General features: G+C 56.7%; 1 protein-coding gene across 2 annotated transcripts in view; it reads right to left on the bottom strand.

The window, feature by feature from the left end:
* Nucleotides 1-386: 386 nt before the first annotated feature.
* The window catches only part of KCNH6 (potassium voltage-gated channel subfamily H member 6), a 32,566-nt gene continuing 15,526 nt past the window's right edge, over nucleotides 387-17,426 (bottom strand). The window contains exons 5-16 of one of the 2 annotated variants that reach the window (XM_068211836.1): nucleotides 16,215-16,527; nucleotides 14,477-14,688; nucleotides 9,908-10,336; nucleotides 8,768-9,167; nucleotides 8,353-8,552; nucleotides 6,051-6,303; nucleotides 5,411-5,604; nucleotides 4,787-4,886; nucleotides 4,245-4,532; nucleotides 3,675-3,855; nucleotides 2,090-2,288; nucleotides 387-1,741 (exon numbers count right to left, since the gene is read on the bottom strand). In XM_068211836.1, the coding sequence (XP_068067937.1) occupies nucleotides 1,454-1,741; nucleotides 2,090-2,288; nucleotides 3,675-3,855; nucleotides 4,245-4,532; nucleotides 4,787-4,886; nucleotides 5,411-5,604; nucleotides 6,051-6,303; nucleotides 8,353-8,552; nucleotides 8,768-9,167; nucleotides 9,908-10,336; nucleotides 14,477-14,688; nucleotides 16,215-16,527 (3,057 nt within the window). In that variant the 3' untranslated portion in view covers nucleotides 387-1,453. The remainder of the gene's footprint in view (nucleotides 1,742-2,089; nucleotides 2,289-3,674; nucleotides 3,856-4,244; nucleotides 4,533-4,786; nucleotides 4,887-5,410; nucleotides 5,605-6,050; nucleotides 6,304-8,352; nucleotides 8,553-8,767; nucleotides 9,168-9,907; nucleotides 10,337-14,476; nucleotides 14,689-16,214; nucleotides 16,528-17,426) is intronic. The other variant, XM_068211837.1, reaches the window with a different exon arrangement.

Raw genomic sequence — 17,426 nt, 5'->3', positions numbered from 1 at the left:
CGGTGGTCCCGGCTCCAGCCCCGCGGAGCTCCGTGTCCGCTCAGCGGCGTGCAGGGCCGCTTTGGGCAGCGCTGTGCTCCTTGAAGTCCTACCCGCTGCAAGGACTCCTGCTCTGGGCTCTGCCCGAGTGGTGGTTGCGAGATCATTTCTCATACGCAGCTGCCTGGGCTTGTAGAAAAGCCTTTTGCAAACTACTGCAGAGCCTCAAGTGCGTCCTTTTGGGATGGGATTGCTCGCAGGCTCCACCCTTGACCTGCCTGCACACGGGCTCTGTCAGCCCCACGCTCCTTGCATGAAGTAACCACACTTTGACCGCGGCCTTTTTGGGGTGAAGATGCCCGGGATGAACTCATGGATGCTCCCAACGAACACAGCTGCAATTCACGTTAGGTGCCAAAAACATCTTTATTAGCAAAGTGTACACTAAAACTCCAGAGAAAGAGATGCTCACAGTTTGACTACTCTCAGAGGGAGCTCGATAACATTACTTGAGCTGGCGGCCTAGGACTATCACAGCATCTACCCGAGCGGCGAGGCGGCAGCGCTACGTGGGCTTCTCCTACGGGAATGCTGCGGAGTCTGCCGGGAGGGAGAAGGCATGGGCAGGAGGAAGCACCTATTGAACCTTTATCAAAAGAGGGAGGCTGGGAGGGAGGACTGGACACGGGGTGTCTGGGGCTTTTCAGCTTTCTGGGATTGTGCTTTTGAATTTTGTGCTTTATGCCCAGGCCAGTGGCGAGTTGGATTTACCTGGTGAGCTGTGGGATGCGTGTTGGGGTTTGCAAGGTGTGATCGGCCTTGCTGGAGAAGTCAGTGCTCTGGGACTTGTGCTGAAGCAGGCTGAGGTGGCAGGGGCTGTTGGCCCTTCACTTCTCAGTGGCAATCAAGTAGGACAAACTTCTGTCCTCTGTCCTTGTCCTGGGCTTGCCACCTGCAGTTTCCCCTGGACCACACCGTGGAGATCTCACACTCCTCCTCTGGTGACCCACCCTTCTGTAATACCTGCGGGCTCTGCTGGGCCGAGCCTTGTACCAACACAGTGCTCCCTGCTCCCGAGGATTCCAGCACAGCGGCCTCGCAGCCCAGAGCCCGGGATTGGCTCTCCTGTGGTTGCTGTGGCTCGCTTGGCTTGTGCCCTTCTCGAGAAGAAGCCTTGGCAAGAAGGAGGTGGTGGGAACCACGTGGCCTAACCAGCTCGATGGTGGCTGTAAGAACTGTTCTAGGTTCACTCTAATGTGCAAATGAAATCTACTCTATTGGGAACCGCTGGAAAACGTTGACCTTGGAAGCCAGCCAGTCTATACTTCCTGTCATGGTGGCAGAAGATAGCTACAAATTGTACCCCTGAGCCAATGGCATTGTCCAATGTCTTACCCTTGCAGTCAAAACCAACATCAACTGACCGGGTTTGCAGTTGAGGTTCCTCTTGACTCGCCCCGCAGCCCCCACGTCTCTAACTTCCAGGAAGCACGGGGTCGGAGAGGTGTCTCTGAATGTCCTGGTGCTCGGAAGATGCCTCCAAGTGCTCAGGGAGGGAAGGGAAACGAGAGCCCCGCAAGAGTCCCTGGGTATTTGGTGCCCTTTGGTGGGGAGGCTCTGGGTTCGGGAGAGGTGGGGAGGGGTGCTCCTGCTCGGAGTAGACGGTCAGGGTTTTGTCGGACGACACAGACAGCTGCATCCCGCTTGACAAGGAGTCCCTGGATTTCAAGTGGAACTTTTCTACCTCCGTGTAGCTCGGGCTCTGGTGGGAAATGAGGAATCGCATGGGTGATGGTAAAAGCAAAACGAAGTAGCCACACTCTCTCCTCATCAGCCTTGGAGCCTCATCAGGCTCCAAGCCCCAAAATGTTATTTTTCACTTGAGTAAGCCTCAGAGCAGAGGAAACCACTTCTGATGGGGCAACCTGGCAGCGTTGGGGATGGCAGCTGTGCCCCAAAACCAGTGATGCACTGGGCAGATCTGCTCCCAAGTCAAGACCCCATGGCTTTGCCGGGACCCATGAGTGCTTGGCTGTGCCTTGCCTGGAGAGAACTCGGCACTGGGGCAGAAGGACCTCGGCGGGTGCTGAGCCAGCGGGGGTGACCTTACCTGCTCCTGGGTCGGCAGCTCCTGGTCCTCCAGAGGCGCACAGGGGGCAAGCGGCTCCAGGCTCCGCGGGACGATGCCGTACATGGCCAGGCTGTGGGAGGTCGGCGAGATGGGGCTGTACGCGGGTGGCACTTGGGACAGCTGGCGCTGCAGGAGCTGGAGGATTATATGAATGTCTGACGACATCCTGGACTCCAGCCTGGGGACAGAGCAGCCCGGCGTCAGCGCAGAGAACCCTTTTGCATCCTGCAGCTGGGCAGGGAAGGCACTGGGAGGAGCTGCCGATCCCGCTACCCCAGGGCAGTGATGCTTTGCCTGCTGCTTGTTGAGGTTTTTAGAGAGCTTCAAACCATCACTGCCAGAGAGAGATCAATCCTGCCATCTCTCTCCTGCCACACTCAATCATCCTCTGCCCAATTTTATGTGGAGCCAAACTGGGATCTGGAGTGGGGATTTGAAAAAAGCTAAAATTACCCTGGAGGGGGGAAAAAATTGCAATGGTTAGTTTTAATCTGGATCAATTCTCCAGGCCAGCTGCCTGTACTGACAGATGGAGCAAGGCAGGTTAGTGCCAACCACTTTTAACTCAGGAACAGAAGAAAACGGAAAAGTAGAAGTCTCTTCTTTCTGCCTTGTCCTTGACTGAAGTGAACAGCGCTGGCAGGAGTGGGCACAGCCCCACTTGCAGGACACAGTCACAGCATCACTGACAGAGTGGGCAGATCTGTCCCCCAGTGCAGTAGGATGGTGCACTGGAGAGAAACCTAAACACAAGTGTGTGGTGAAATGAGCTCAACAAGGGCAGCAGAACCCACAGTGTCAGCCCCTCATGTGCATGCTGCCTGGAGACCTTAAACCTGCACCTCCAGTGTGGGCTTTTCCTTCTTCAAAAATCACAGAACACTTGGGGTTGCAAGGGATCTTAAAGTTCATCCAGTTCCATCCCCAGCCATGGGCAGGGACACCTTCCATTAGAGCAGGTTGCTCCAAGCCCCTTCCAACCTGCACTGGAAGACTTCAGGGATGGGGCAGCCACAGCTGCTCTGGGCACCCTGTGGCAGGTCTCACCCCTCTCACAGGAAAGGATTTTTCCCTAGTATTCCATCTAAGCCTACTCTCTGTCAGCTTGAAAAATCATGTATTTGTTTTTATTTAGAGGCCAATGATGGCCATGAGGCTCATTTGCTCGAGCAAGAGGGTGCTTGTAGGTGTTTGCAGCAGGAAGAGGGGACCTGCAAAGGGCTCCAGTTTTGCCTGTGGATGGTTTAATATCTGCAGTTGCATTGAGTTTGGAAGCCACGGCAAAGTGACAGATCTCAGGTGGCACTGTGGGAGATCCTGGGAGTGGTGACAGATGCCAAGGGTGGTGGCACAGCAGCAGATGAGGGTCTGGGCTGCAGTCAGGGTCAGGACTTGCCCTTTGAGAAGCCTCTGCCTTTGCAAAGCACTCCCACCCCCTCCCCAGGAATGCAGTGTCCCAGGGGTCAGGATGTGGCGTTGCTGCACGCAGAGCCCACTGCAGCCACCTCTAGAAAGCAGAAGGGGATGGCCCAGAGTCCTCCAGGTCCTCTCCAACCCTGCCTACCTGCTGAGCTGGGCCTGCAGGAGCTCCAGCCTGGACTCGATGTGCCCCGGCCTGCAGTCACTGTGCAGGGGCACGTCCTGCGAGCTGTGCACCAGCGAGATGTGCTGCAGAGGCTCCGCAGGGTGGGTCGGCTGCCGATCCTCCCAGAAGCTGAACATGTTGGGGATATCCAGGGGAGTGGCTGGAAGGAGAGGAGACATCTCAGCACTTGTCTTGCATCCTCCAGCCCCACTGGTGTGGAGGTGCTTCAGATTCTGTCACCTGACATACATCGAGAGCCATCACCAACGTACACGTGGAGCCACCACTGACGTGCATGGAGAGCTATACCAACACATATGGAGAGCCATCACCCACACACATGGACAGCCACCACCCTGACACACATGAGTGGCACAGGAGGGACAGAGCAGATCCAGCTGGGGACAAAAGGCAGCGAAGACCCTTGGCCTTGGAGTGTGGCTCCCTTCAAAAGCACATGAGCAGCTTGGCCCAGCTCCAAGACAAGGCCACCATACCCAAGCGTCTCTCAGCACCCTCCTGCCAGCTCTGCCTGCAGCCCTGGGGTACCTGTGTAGGACTGGCTGCTCTCCGCTGCCTGCTTGCCGACCTCCGTGTTGCCGGAGCTGGTGGTGATGAGGCTGAGCGAGGGCAGAGCAAAGTCATCCTTTTTGGCTGTGGGGAAGGGCTCAGCTTTCACAGGGCTGCCAGTCTTGGCCTCATCGTCACTGGCCTGGGAGCAGGGAGAGGTGCTGCTGCCCAGGTCGTCCCACTGGTCCTTACTCAGCGGGTCCTGCGGGTTGGTGAGCTCGGAGTAGGTGTGATACTGCTCTGCATCAGAGATGCCCGTGTTTGGGTCTGTGGGACAGCACAACAGGTCAGTTTGGAGAGTACCACACATGAAAAAAACAGCCCCCCATTCCCTCAGGATGTCTGTAGGGCTGGGGCACCCCAAGGGGAGGGAGGGAAGGCAGCTTGGGTGCCTGCAAGATGGTTTGCAGGGACAGAGACACCATCAACCTCTGCTTTGGGGCACCTGCCCGGGTAGTAATTAATAGTGATCCCACTCTCCCGCCCTGCAGGCGGGGCTCTGCCCGTGCAGTGGGACTCACCAGGCTTGTTGGGCTGGCACGGGGAGTGCTTGCGGTGGCGAGCCCGGCGGTAGGTGCAGTCATACTCCTCGCTGAGGGGTGAGCGGGGAACGCTGTCTGCCTGAGGAACGAGAGGGGCTGGTCATCAGGGAAAGGGGCTCATGTCCCATCCATGCGTGCCATGGGGGCTACAGCCCTTTCCATGTCCTCTGAAGGTGAAGCGATCTCTGTCTCTTCTCCACTGCCCTGTCCCACCCAGTGCCTTCTGGACTGGTTTCAGAGCTCAAGGGATTCCTGAAGCTGTCCTTGCTGCTCTGAGACTGAGTTAAGTGTGTGAGGGCCATGGGGAGGGAAGGAGCACCCTGAGAAGTGGCAGGACATCCCAGAGTGGGATAGGACATGGAGGGAATTTGACTCTTGTCTATATTTCAGGTCTCTGAAAAAAAAAAAAAAGTCAGGAAAGGACAAAGCTCAGTCACACACTATAAAAGTAGACATGTCCTGCTGTGGGGGAATCATAACTCCCTGGAGAATGTCCTGGGAAACGTGGCTTGTTGCACCTCCTGACATCCTTGCATCAGCCCTCCTGCTTGCCAAATTTAAGCACTGACCACATTTGCTCCCTGGGGCAGCCCTGGCACTCACATCTCGTAGATTGAAGGTGATCTCTAGGTTGCTCCAGAAGTTGTCAGAGAAGGCCGGGTACATGTCCAAGACCTCCAGCAGGTCCTCGCGCTGGATCTTGTGCAAGTCACAGTAGGTCAGGGCCCTCACGTCGGCGTTGGACTTTCCTGGGCGGGCGTAGAGGCTGATGGGCTCCCCAAAGATGTCATTCTTCCCTGTATCAAGAGACAGCTCATTATGGAGATGTGGGCACCCACTACTGCTCCAGCTGTTCTGGTCCAGAACCCCTTACTTTGGGGCTTGTGAACAAGGGGATGCCCAGCAACCCCAACCCTGATTGCGTGTGTTGGGGATTACACTGTGAAAGCCACCAGTGCTGGTGACACCAAGCCAGGGCAGTGGGTCATCGCTGATGGCTGGAGACTGCTGAGCCATGCTCTGCTCTCCTCACTCCTTTGTGGCTTCTCCCTGCCATCTCCCAGGGATCCTCCTTTCCCTGTCCACTGCCACGGGGACCCATCAGATGCTGAGGAGCAACCTTCCCTTCCCCAGTACGTGGGCAAGTTCTCTACCCTCACCTGCCACCCTTTGTCCACTGCTCACTGCTCATCACCCTCTGCCCCTCGCCCATCACCCCTCGCAAAAGGAAGCACTTTTTCACCTAAGATGGCCACCACAATGTCTTCCCGGAGGATCTCAATGGAACCCCGGGAGATGAAGTAGAGTGTGGTGAGGACATCTCCGTAGTGCACCAGGGTGTCTCCGGGCGGTGCGTGAGTCGTCTTGAACTTCATGGCCAGGGCGCGCAGGCAGCCTTTGCTGGCTCCCCGGAACGCTTTGCAGTTCTGCAGCAGCGTGCGGTTCAGGTGCAGGCAGATGTCGGCCTGCAGGCAGTCGGGGAAGCCCTTCAGCACCTGTGGAGAGCCAGGGAGAGATGCCATCACGCCACTGTCCCTGGGAGGGAATGCTGTGACAGAACTGAGAGGTTGTATGACTCTCAGCATGAAACAATAGGGCCAAGCAGGGAGACCGTGTGCCCGGAAAGCCAAAGGTGGGGACATTTTCCCATCCCTGGAAGTGTTCAAGGCCAGACTGGCTGGGGCTTGGAGCAACCTGGTCTAGTGGAAGATGTTCTTGCTCATAGCATGGAGTGGAACAGTTTGAGCTTTGAGGTCCCTTTCAACCTTAAACCATTCTGTGATGTCGTAATTTCGATGATCTTTTGATCTTCCCATGTTGGATCCCTGCCTGCTGCCTGCTGCTGGCTTTTACTGCTTGTGGCTGGGGACAACAGCACTCCCAAGCAATAAATAAAAGTAACCAGTTCAATCTATTTATACCCACTGGTGGCATATCCCCTTTTTCATCTTTGCACCCACTAATCTTGGATGAATGAGAGCAGAAACTGGCACAAAGAGCACAAAAACCTTAATTAAACAGCACCTGCCTGAATGCCAAGAAACAGCAGCACAGGACAGTTGTGTGCACTGACAGCTAAATATACCTGTGCAAATACCTCATGTTGAACAAAAGCTGAATCTGAAGGTGACATCAAGGTAAAACTCACAATATGGAGAAAGCTGCTGCCACCAATGACTCACAGTGCCAAGGTGAAAACCACCTGGGTTTGGGTTTTTTTTTGGAGAGCAGCATATGGCCCTGGGGTCCTCCTTGCTGTCCCTCTTTGCTCACATCTCGCTGGTGGCCAAATCTGGAACAGCCCGGCTGGGGCTGGTGAGCATGACTTGTTCCTGGCTTCAACTTGATCTCCCATGCTGGCAGAAGTGTTTCCCTACTGGGAAATCAGGGGTGGATGAATTGATCAGGCTGTGGGGTGATTGATGAGATCACGCTGTGTCTCTGCAGCAGCCAGCAGGAATTGGTGTGAGGGGCAGCATGGCATGCAAGCTCAGCTCTCACTGGGGATTTGTGACCTGGGCTTGTACTAAGCCAAGAGCACCTGTGCTTGGTAGGGTGCCATGGCACTGCTTCTTGTTATTGCCACTGATGTCCAGCCCGGGGTGTCTCCTCCACCTGAGAGGTTTAACCCAAAGCTCTCCCAGCAGCAAACCCCCAAATGCTGCCCAGTTGTTTCATGTGGCAGCGGTAACTTTAGAGGGAGATGCTGAATTCATACAAATCTGTGTCCAGATGCTGCTCAGGATCAAATCTTAAGGAAAAGAAGGAGCATTATCTGGGAATGAGTGGGCTGATAACATGCCCAGGGCCAAGAGACAGGAATAAGAGGTCTCATGTCTCTCCTTGCCTTACCCTTTCTCATTCCTCTGCCTTGCTGCTGGCTGAGCCATCACGTCTGTGCACTGAATCCCAGGGCTGTGAGTCCAGTCCCCAGCCCAGAACACCTCGGGGAGCCACATCCTCATCCCCACGGAGCCCCGGCGCTGTTGGCACAAGCCCTCCTGCCAGGCTCGGAGACACGGCGCCTCTCCAGCACAGCTCCGCCATTGATCCCCCCTTTGCTAACAAACAGCTGCCTCTCTGGGCTCTAATTAAAATGGATCGAGGTTTATTTAAATGCCCTCCTTTCCCTGCTGTGAGAGCAGGATGCACTTTGCTTAGCAACCGGTGGTGTGGAGAGGAGTTGGATCGATACCTGCTCCGCTCCTGTGACACCAACAGACACCAGCCTGAAACTGCTCAGTGCCAAGAGGGACTCTGAGCTCCCCACCAAACCTGCTCTCTGGCCAAGAAATGTGCTCATGATCCTGGAAAACCTCTGGGGAGATGTAAAGGAATGGGCAGAAAAAGGAGAGAAGGAGAAAGGGGGATGTAGGAGGTGGAAATGCAGGAGGTGTACGGATAGAGTCTGTCTCCCGCCTCCCAAGTTTCCTGCGTCTGTCCTGATCAAAAGGATGGAAATGTTTGGGTGGACCCAGATCTAGATGCCGTGTTGTTTAGGACAAAGTGCTGTGAGGACACAGGGCCTACCTGCCCTTACTCACCGCGTTCATGTCGATGCCATTGGTGTAGGACCAGGCATGCTGGAAATACTCCTCCAGGCGCTGGCGCAGGGGGTTGGGGATCTGGTGGAAGCGGATGAACTCCTTGACCCGCAGCATCTGCGTGTGGTAGCGTGCTGTGCCTGAGTAGAGGCGCTGGATGATGGCTGAGACATTGCCGAAGATACTGGCGTACATCAGAGCTGAAATGAGAGGGCAGGGCTCAGCGGGGCATGGCGAGATGCATGTCCAGCTACATAAGGCCTGGAACCAGTAGATTCCCAAAACCCATATCTACCAGGACCTGAAAACATGTATTTCTGTCACCATTTGTCTGTGTGGAAGAGGCACAGGCAAGGGGAGATGCTCCACCCTCCAAAGCAGGGATGGGAACAGTGGGACGTGCGCAGGCACTCACAGCCAATGAGCATGACACAGATGGAGAAGATCTTCTCGGAGTTGGTGTTGGGCGAGACATTGCCAAAGCCCACGCTGGTGAGGCTGCTGAAGGTGAAGTACAGGGCAGTGACATATTTATCCTTGATGGATGGCCCAGAGGAGAGGTCGCTGTCATTGTAGCGCTTGCCGATCTGGTCACCCAGGTTGTCCAGCCAGCCGATCTTGTGCTCCATGTAGGGCCGCTCCACGTTGCCGATGGCGTACCAGATGCAGGCCAGCCAGTGGGCGATGAGGGCGAAGGTGCACATGAGCAGGAAGAGCACGGCTGCTCCGTACTCCGAGTACCGGTCCAGCTTCCGGGCCACGCGCACCAGGCGCAGCAGCCGGGCAGTCTTCAAGAGGCCAATGAGGGTGGTGGTCTGCAGGGGAGAAGTGAGATGCCTCAGGGACAAGCAAAGGATAAATATGGCATGTTCCAAAGGCACGTTCCCAGCTGAGCCGTGCTTCCTTTGAAGGATAAAAATGCATTTCTAGAGTGTGAATCACCTTGTCCTGGAGGTGACCTCTGAACTAGGTCAGATGAGTCACAGAACAGGAAAGGGCAATTTGCCTCTGCTGATCATAAAGGCAACAAGCTCTGGGATTAGAGGTGAGCAAGTGAGAAGAGCCAAGGCCAAGCCCATGTTTCCTGATGGGTCCTCGCCTTGCCAGCCATTGCTCCCAAAAGAGCTGCCTTTCACTCCCAGATGTGGAGCCTCCAGGCAGTACAGTAGCTACAGGGTTATCCCACTGCCAACATTTTGAGTCTGGCTGGTAATGCACCCCAAATTCACCCACACTGGAGTGTGGGGTCAGCCCTTAAACTGAGCCCCCATCCTGCTCTGCTGGGTCAGCCTCGACAGGGGGAGTGGATCCACTCTTAACACTTAGAGTAGGGACTGCCTGACCCTAAAAAACAAAATCCCAGGTCCCAGCTGCTTAAAAACCGGTAAAGACACCCTTCTCCACCGTGTGACCAACTACTCCTCTCCCCATGGATTTAGCCATCCACCACTTACATCAAACCACCCACATCCCTCCCTCCCTCCCTCCCTTCCTTCATACATCTCTCCCTATCCATCCTCGTGTCCCCTCCTGTCCTGATTGACCCTGCTCTTACCTCATCAGAGCCAGAGCGGAAGATGAGCAGGTCGAAGGGGATGGCAGCCACCATGTCAATGAGGAACCACCCCTTGAAGTAATGAATGGCGATCTTGCCGGGGTGGCTCACCACCTCGTCGTTGATGTTGACGTAGGTGGTGCGGAAGTTGATGACAATGTCCACGATGAACATGATGTCCACGATGAGGTCAATGATGTTGAGTGGGTCACAGGAGTAGCTGCAGTCCCAGCGCTTCTCCTCCACCTGCTCCTCGTTGAGCAGGAAGGCGGCTGAGTAGGGGGTGAAGACGGCTGTGTAGATGACCAGCAGGAGGATGAGCCAGTCCCACACGGCCTTGAAGGGGCTGTAGTGCAGGATGGTCCATCGGTGGATGCGCGGTGCCTGCAGCTTGTACTCGGGAAGGACGTCAGCGCCCAGGGACAGCACCTGCCAGGAGAGGGGTGTGAGAAGGATGCGAGACCAGGAGGGAGGCTGGATAATGCCAGCAACCAGGCAAGGGACTTCCATGTGCTGGTAGAGCATCGAGGAGCACACATTGGTTTCCTACAGCTTTTTCACCTTTGTTGGCTGCATATGTGTTTGTCCAGTTCCCACTGTGGCTGACACCAAGGTCCTTGTCTGTCTCTGATGGTCACAGCACCCTTGGGGCAGCTTCTTACCTGCTTTATGGCCTTCTGACTCAGCAGAGAGGAAAGTGCCTGCTGCTGCGCCTCCTTCTGCCCCAAACTCTGTGCCACCTGCTTGGGAGCTGCTGGGTGACCCTGGTACATAGGATGGGCAGCTTGGAGATGCCCTCGTGTGGCTGTGTCACCTGAAGGTGACAGCATATTAGGCATCCTGCAAGCCTTGCACCATGCTTTTCCTGGCCATAGCAAGTACCTTCCCCTGGACGTCCTTCTGGCACACTTGTCCTCCAAGCAGAGGGATAGCTTGGGCCACCTGCAGCAAAGCTGGTGCAAGCACCCTCCCATGCTGTCATGTGTCCCCACAGCACCGCTGAGTTCCCCACACATCCAGGCCTGGCCCAGCTCCCACTCCAGGACCAATGCCAGCTCCTGGTGGCTCTGAAGCCACTGTGGGCACACAACACAAGACACTGGGTATGGGAGGGGTGGGGCTGCCCTGCTTTGGGTGCTGAGGGGTGGCAGCATGAAGGGGCTAATTTGGAGCTGGAGGCAGCTGGATCCCCTTCCTGCCCCTGCTGCTCTGTTGTCCCCCAGTGTGACTGTGGTGCTGGGACCAGTGCCAGTTGCAGAGGAGGGCGAGGGACACCTCAATTCTCTCTCTTGGCCCTGAGCCCGCAGCTGAAAGGGAACTTTTTGCTGGGCTGCAAAGGAGAGGAGAGAGGAAAGAGAAGAGAGGAGACAGGAGGATCCACATATCCCAAGGCAACAGTGATGAGCATCACCATGGCTCTGGCAACAGATCTGGAAGAAGGGTCTGATCCTTCCTGCCCTGACAGCTGTCTGGTTCAAGGGTTTCCCAAGGGCTCCTGATGCTGCGATCCAAAGCGGATCCATCCCTGTAGCCCCATCCCACAACAAGCAGCCGCTCCCACATCCCAGAGCCCCAGGACGCTGGAGGGTCCCGAGCCCCAGAGGTATCCCCTGCTCCTACCTGCCTGCAGCTCGCCCGGCGCCCCAGGCGGCAGCTGACCCTCGAGGTCCGGGTGTCCACCATGGGGGCCCCCAGCCCCACACGCCCAGGCAGCGTCCGGCACGGCGGGCGCAGCGCTCGGGCCGTGGCATTGCCCACGCAGGCACGCAGGCACTCGGCCAGGCGGGTGGGAGACATGCGGCTGCGAAGGGCATTCGGGAGCCCAGCGCGGATTAATCAAACCCAATCGATGCTGGGCCCCCGTGGGGACAGGAGCGCCAATGGAGCAGCGGGAGCCGCCGACGTCGTTGGTGGACGGAGAGGGGAGGGATTGGAAAAAGTGACCCAAACACAATCGTTGTGGAGGGAGTGAGGCACCAGCTGGGCTTGGGGACCGGCTCCTTTGGGGACGGTGGGGAAGGGAACAAGGCAACACTGATAAAACGCTTGATCCCAAAACTAGGATGCACCCAGAAGACCTGAGATGGGCTCCTTCACCTTGTGTCTGGGAAAACCAGCAATGCTCCCACTGTCAGCAGCTGAATGCTTGTTCTGCCTGGCTGGAGGCAGCTCTGTGGGGCCAGTCCTGAATTCAGAACACCAAATACTGTTCCCTGTGCTGGGCACCTGCCCTGCCCCCCGTCCCTGTTCCTGGCACCTAGCTCTTGTGGCAGAAGCAATAACAGGTTAAGCACTCTTGCTTTTCAGGCAGGAATGAATAAAAAACCACAGCCTCAAAGATCTGAGGCAGAAGACTAAAGAAACAACTTCCAGAAGAGCATCCAAGCCAACAGAGAGCTAGGGAGCAGCTGCAGCCTTGTTCCTCTCTGCCCCTAAGGGATGGGAAGGTCACCCTTGCGTGGTCTGGGTGGCCCTGGGCGTCTCTGAAGGTGGCAGTGCCAGTGTTCCTCATGGTGATCCTCCTGGGTGCCCCTTCCCTTTGTCCCCTTCCTCCCACACTTACTGGCTTTAGCTGCAGCCGCAGGCTCATGGCATGGGGTGCTGGGTGCTGGCAGTGAGCAAGGGAGTGCAGAAGGGAGAAGGAGGAGGAGGAGGGAGCAGGGTGTGTGTGGGCTGTGGGTGACAGAGGGGGGAGGCTCCTGTGACCCTGGCTAATCCAGGCCATTGCTCATGCCCTGTGGTGCCCTGGCACCCATCACCTTCCCAGTTGTCCCCCAGTGTCCCTTGCCCAGTGCTGGGAATAAGGGGACTGACCTGAGGTGGGGCCCACTCCAGAATCACCGGGAGAGCCTCAAACACGAGTGGCTGGGCAGGTTCAGGCCCATGGTGCTGGCTGCAGGCTGGCAGTGACCCAGTGTCACTCCCAGCACATATCCTGGCACAGCTCAGCCCCCCATTCCTGTCCCCAGCGGGGCAGATGGGGGGACTGGGACACATGCCACCTGCAGACAGGACCCCAGCCTGCTGACACCGGCCCCACGGCATCCCCACGTGCCTCCAGCTGTGCTGCAGAGCCACAGCCCTGTGAGGCTGAGCCTGGGACCTTCATTGCACTTGTGGCCTGCCCTCCCTGCCAGCTCAGTGCAGGGCCAGACCATCCCAAAGAGCCCGTCTCCATCCCTGCCCACCCGCTGGTATTTTTAGACGGTGTGTCTCGCCGCTGTCTCTGCCTCACCATGAATTATTTAACAGCCAGGAGCAGGGAGCTGTGGCTCGGGCGGGAGGAGTGGGGGACATTGGGGTGAGGGCAGGCAGGTCCTCCCTGGGAGGGGCAGATGTGGCAGGGAGGAGAGGCCCATCCTGTCCTGTCCCACCGCATCCCATCCCATCCCATCCTGAGACTGAAAGTGAAGGGAAGATTGACCTCTGTGGGTGCTGCACTGCAGGGCCCTGCAGCCACCCCCCGCCAGCTCCGACCCCATCGCTCCACAAGCAGCTACTGACCCCACACTGAGTGGCCAGCACCACTGTGACAGTCCCCCCCAGTGTGACAACTCATTCCTGGTGTGCTCCTTGTGATGGGGACCGGGGCGTGGAGGCTGCTCACTGTCCCACTGGGGAGTTCAGGGGCTAATCCTGGGTCACTGCAGTCACTCCCAGATTAGAGGGACTAATGAAGGGGAGAAGCCAGGGGAAAAACAAGCCTAAAAACTGTTCCATGATGTGAGAAGTGGAGGGCCCATCCCCTGTGCATGGAGGCTGTGATGTTAAAGGTTTGCTGGCACCGAGACAGAAGGAGAATCCTGCATATCACCCCACTCTGATGGAGCAAACTCCCAAGCCTGGAGGCTTTTCTGGGCTCAGATGGCTGCATTTTTATTAAATTTGCCCTGGGCTGCTGCTGGCAACAATGGGAGGTGCCCTTAGATGTGTTTCGTACACTGAGGCTCTCCAGTGCCTCAGTTTCCCCACAGCTAGAAGAGCTCCTTACTCGGGACTGTGGGATACATCAGCATCTTTCACACACACTGATATCCCCATGGGATGTACTACTCCATGTGCGTCCCTTTGGGTGACAGTGTCCCCTGCAGTGACAGTGCAGTGCCACCTGCTGTCTCCCAGGGGATCCTGTGGCCCTCGGTGTGCTGACACCAGGCCGGGTCCTTGGCTGGGCACCTCGGGGCCAGTGGTGCCCCAGGAGCTCCATTTCCAGCTCTGGGGGGTGCAGGAACAGTGGCCAGATCACCCCACAATTGAAGCCACGTGCACACACAGACATGCAAACACGTGTCCCCTTCAAGGCCACCATCACGAGCAGTTCATGCTGGTGTTTCTCCAACCACAAATTGCCAAAAACACTCACTTAGGGGACTAAAACGAGAATTTCAGCCATTCAGAGGAAGGTATAACCAAACATAGGGATACTGGCATTTCCCGGGATGGAATCTCCAGGTGTCACTGCCCTCTCTGCTTCTCCCCTCCCAAAGCCACCGGAGTGCTTGTGACTGTCCCCCAGCAGCAACACCAGCACCCCATCACTGCCTTGGTGGCATCTCACGGCCCTCATACCTGTGTGACCTTCTCGGTGACGTTCTGGGTGCGCTCCATCACCTTGTGGGGAGCAATTATCTCAATCTCTGTGGTGGAGCCCGAGCGGTGCTTCTCCAGGTTGAACTCCACGAAGTTGAGCGTGAACTGGGGGATCTGGCTGATGGTCCGGTACTTCATGAGGTCTGAGTCCGAGGTGGAGTTCGGGGGGTTGGGTTTGACATGGGAAGCCTCTGCAAGAGGATGGAGAGGAGCACTGAGAAGGGCAGTGTGAGCAGGAACAGATCCCCAGAGCCCTGACCTTGTGTAGGACCTCCAGGACCTGGAGACCACCACAAGGTGCCACCAACAGATGCCAAAATCTGTTGGCCGTAAAGGCTTGACTTCTTCAGGCTGGCTCAGATGTGGGATGCCCAGCCTGTGGGATGCCTGAGAGAGGGCCGTTTTTCCCACACATCACCCATCTTTTCACCATTAAACCTCCTGCAGGAGGCTCAGAGCAGCTGCCAAAACACAGAGACACTCAGCGTCCTTTGCTACCCCTGACGACTGTAGTGGGCTGGGGACCAACCCACTGAGATTCAGCAGGGAGAGATGCCAAAACTGGCATGAAAACAGAGAGGAGGAGGTCGTTCTCCTCCACCCTTGCATGCTTTAGCCCGACAAACATAGTTCCTGAGCCGCTGTCTTGGTTTTTGGTGACCAAACTGAACCAGGATTTGGATGACATTCCCACTCGGATGTATCCTCTACCCCCGGGTCCAGGCAGGGAGGACAGAGCTTTCTCCAGAAGAAGAGCTGTAGCGGAGTGGATCCTGATATTTGTCCCTGGGGACCTGCCTCTGGGTCACCACAGGGCAGGACCAGGGAGGGAGCTGTGTAGGTGGTCATTTCATGGTCAGGCTTGTGGCAACGTGTGTTCTGAGTGGGAGACTGTGCCCAGACCCAGAGCTCCAGGAAGATCCCCAGGCACAGTACTCAGTGTGCACCAACCTTTCCATCTCCTACAGGCAGGGCAGGGTTGCATTTTCAATTTTTTACCCCCTCTAACCCTTGCACTCTGACATTGACCCAAGTGGTGGTGTGGGCAGGTGTCTGAAGACATTGTGATGGTGCCCAGTTAGCACCAGCCATCCTGCTGCCACCCTTCTCCCTGCTCATGCCCCTTCCCTCCCTCTACATTGTGTCTCCTCCTGAGGGTCTGTAACCTGTGGCTGTTGGAGGATCATGAACCCCCAGCCCATTTTTACAGCCAGATTCCACAGATCGATCTCTTTCATCCCCAGCTGAGAGGCTTCTCTTTCTTGACCTCCAACTAATTTGTCCTCATCAGAAAACCAGAGGTCTGGATGTGGACAGCATGGTGAAGGATCGTTCCCTCCAGCCCTTCAGAGTGGCCTGACTGGTGTCGCACCACCTCCAACACACAGACACAGCTCACACTGCACATGCCTGCAGACCCCTTCCCTCCCTCCAGGGAAGGTGGGATGGCATCGGGATGGTCCTTGTGTGGGGCAGCCAAATGCAACCTCATACAGTCTCACATCTCACACACAAACCACGGATGGCTCTACCTACAGAGCAGGACCTGCCTGTGCAGGGAATCACATGGAGACCAGCGGGTTCTGGGGAGAAGACCCAGGTAATCTCCACTTTGCAGAGGGAAAAGAGACCGAGACCTCCCCCCCGAGATGTGCTGAGGCCATCGCCAGAACCCTGACTCCCGCAGTAGAACCGACAGCTCCGGGGTTTTCCCTACCTGAGTTTGCCCTCCTTTCCCTGAATTTTCTCTGGAACTCAGACCTCGCAGCCTCAAAGTTGTCCAAGGAGGAGACCCTGCGGAGGCTGTGGAAGCTGCCCCCAGGGCGAGACCGAAAGAAACCCCATGCGGGGTACGACCCTCGTGGGCCCAGCACGGGAGGCTCTTGTTTCGGGGACGAGTGTTGTAGGGTGGGGTCGGCCTCCAGGCTTGGCCTCCGCTCCTTTTCCAGGAGGGATTCGGTCTCTGACTGCATACAGTTTTCCTTGGGCGATGTCTTCAAGTCCCTCAAAATCAGGGAGTCACCACCAGGCTTTAAGACAGCCAGGAGAAAGCGTTGTATTAGAAGGAGTCCCCGCGTGCTGTGGGGGAAGGTGAGGGAGCCGGGGTGGGTAAGAGGAGAGGCAGAGGGCTGGGAAGCACTGCAGTTCCTGAGGTCATCTCCAGCCTGGACCAGGACCTGCTTTGGAGTGGGGCGACCGAGTCCCTGGGGACTTGGCAGCTCCAACCTCCTACCAGCTCCCGCCGGAGGCTGGGCGGCCACGGGGAGGTTTGCAAGGCGATGCTGCACAGGTGGAAGCAGGTGAGAGCAAGAGAAGAGGAGACCTAGGGACAGGCTTGCCTGGAGTACCTGCTGTGCCATGCGTTTTTCTGAGATGTCCCAATGTCCCACCACTGGGGCTGCCCTTCCCTCCCCTGCTGCAAGAGCTCAGGACACCACCAAGGGTCAGTGCCCAGGCCCTGTGCTGGTGTTTATGGAAGAGGATGTGCTCTGCACCAGGAAGCACTGGAGGAGCTACTGCGTTTGCAAATTTGGCCATATTGCTCCTCCTTCTCCTACAGCCACTGTAAACCATGGCTAAACATTTTTCCCTGGAGACCTGAAGAGTTTCCAGACTTTAATTTCTGCAGTGGGGTGTGCAAAGCAGCCACCTTCTGGAGTAGAAACCCATGAGAATGTGCGCCTCCAGTAATACCCACAGGAGGAACTGTGGCACTTCTCACCATCCCTAAGGCCCTTTAGGGCAGGTTTAAGGATGGGGTGCCCAGAGAGGCTGGCTGCTGGCTGGCCCTGCATCTCTGGGCTGTGCCCACTTGACCAAGCTCCAGCAAAATGGTGGATCATCAGGTTGTCCTCAATGCACATTTTCCATGTGTGCCCTGAGACACTGCAGTGCCCCGTGCAGCTCCAGCCTCAGGGTACCCAGAGCT

Source organism: Anomalospiza imberbis, chromosome 22, assembly GCF_031753505.1.
Source record: "Anomalospiza imberbis isolate Cuckoo-Finch-1a 21T00152 chromosome 22, ASM3175350v1, whole genome shotgun sequence".
NCBI lineage: Eukaryota > Metazoa > Chordata > Aves > Passeriformes > Viduidae > Anomalospiza > Anomalospiza imberbis.
This window is presented reverse-complemented; position numbering and strand designations above follow the sequence as displayed.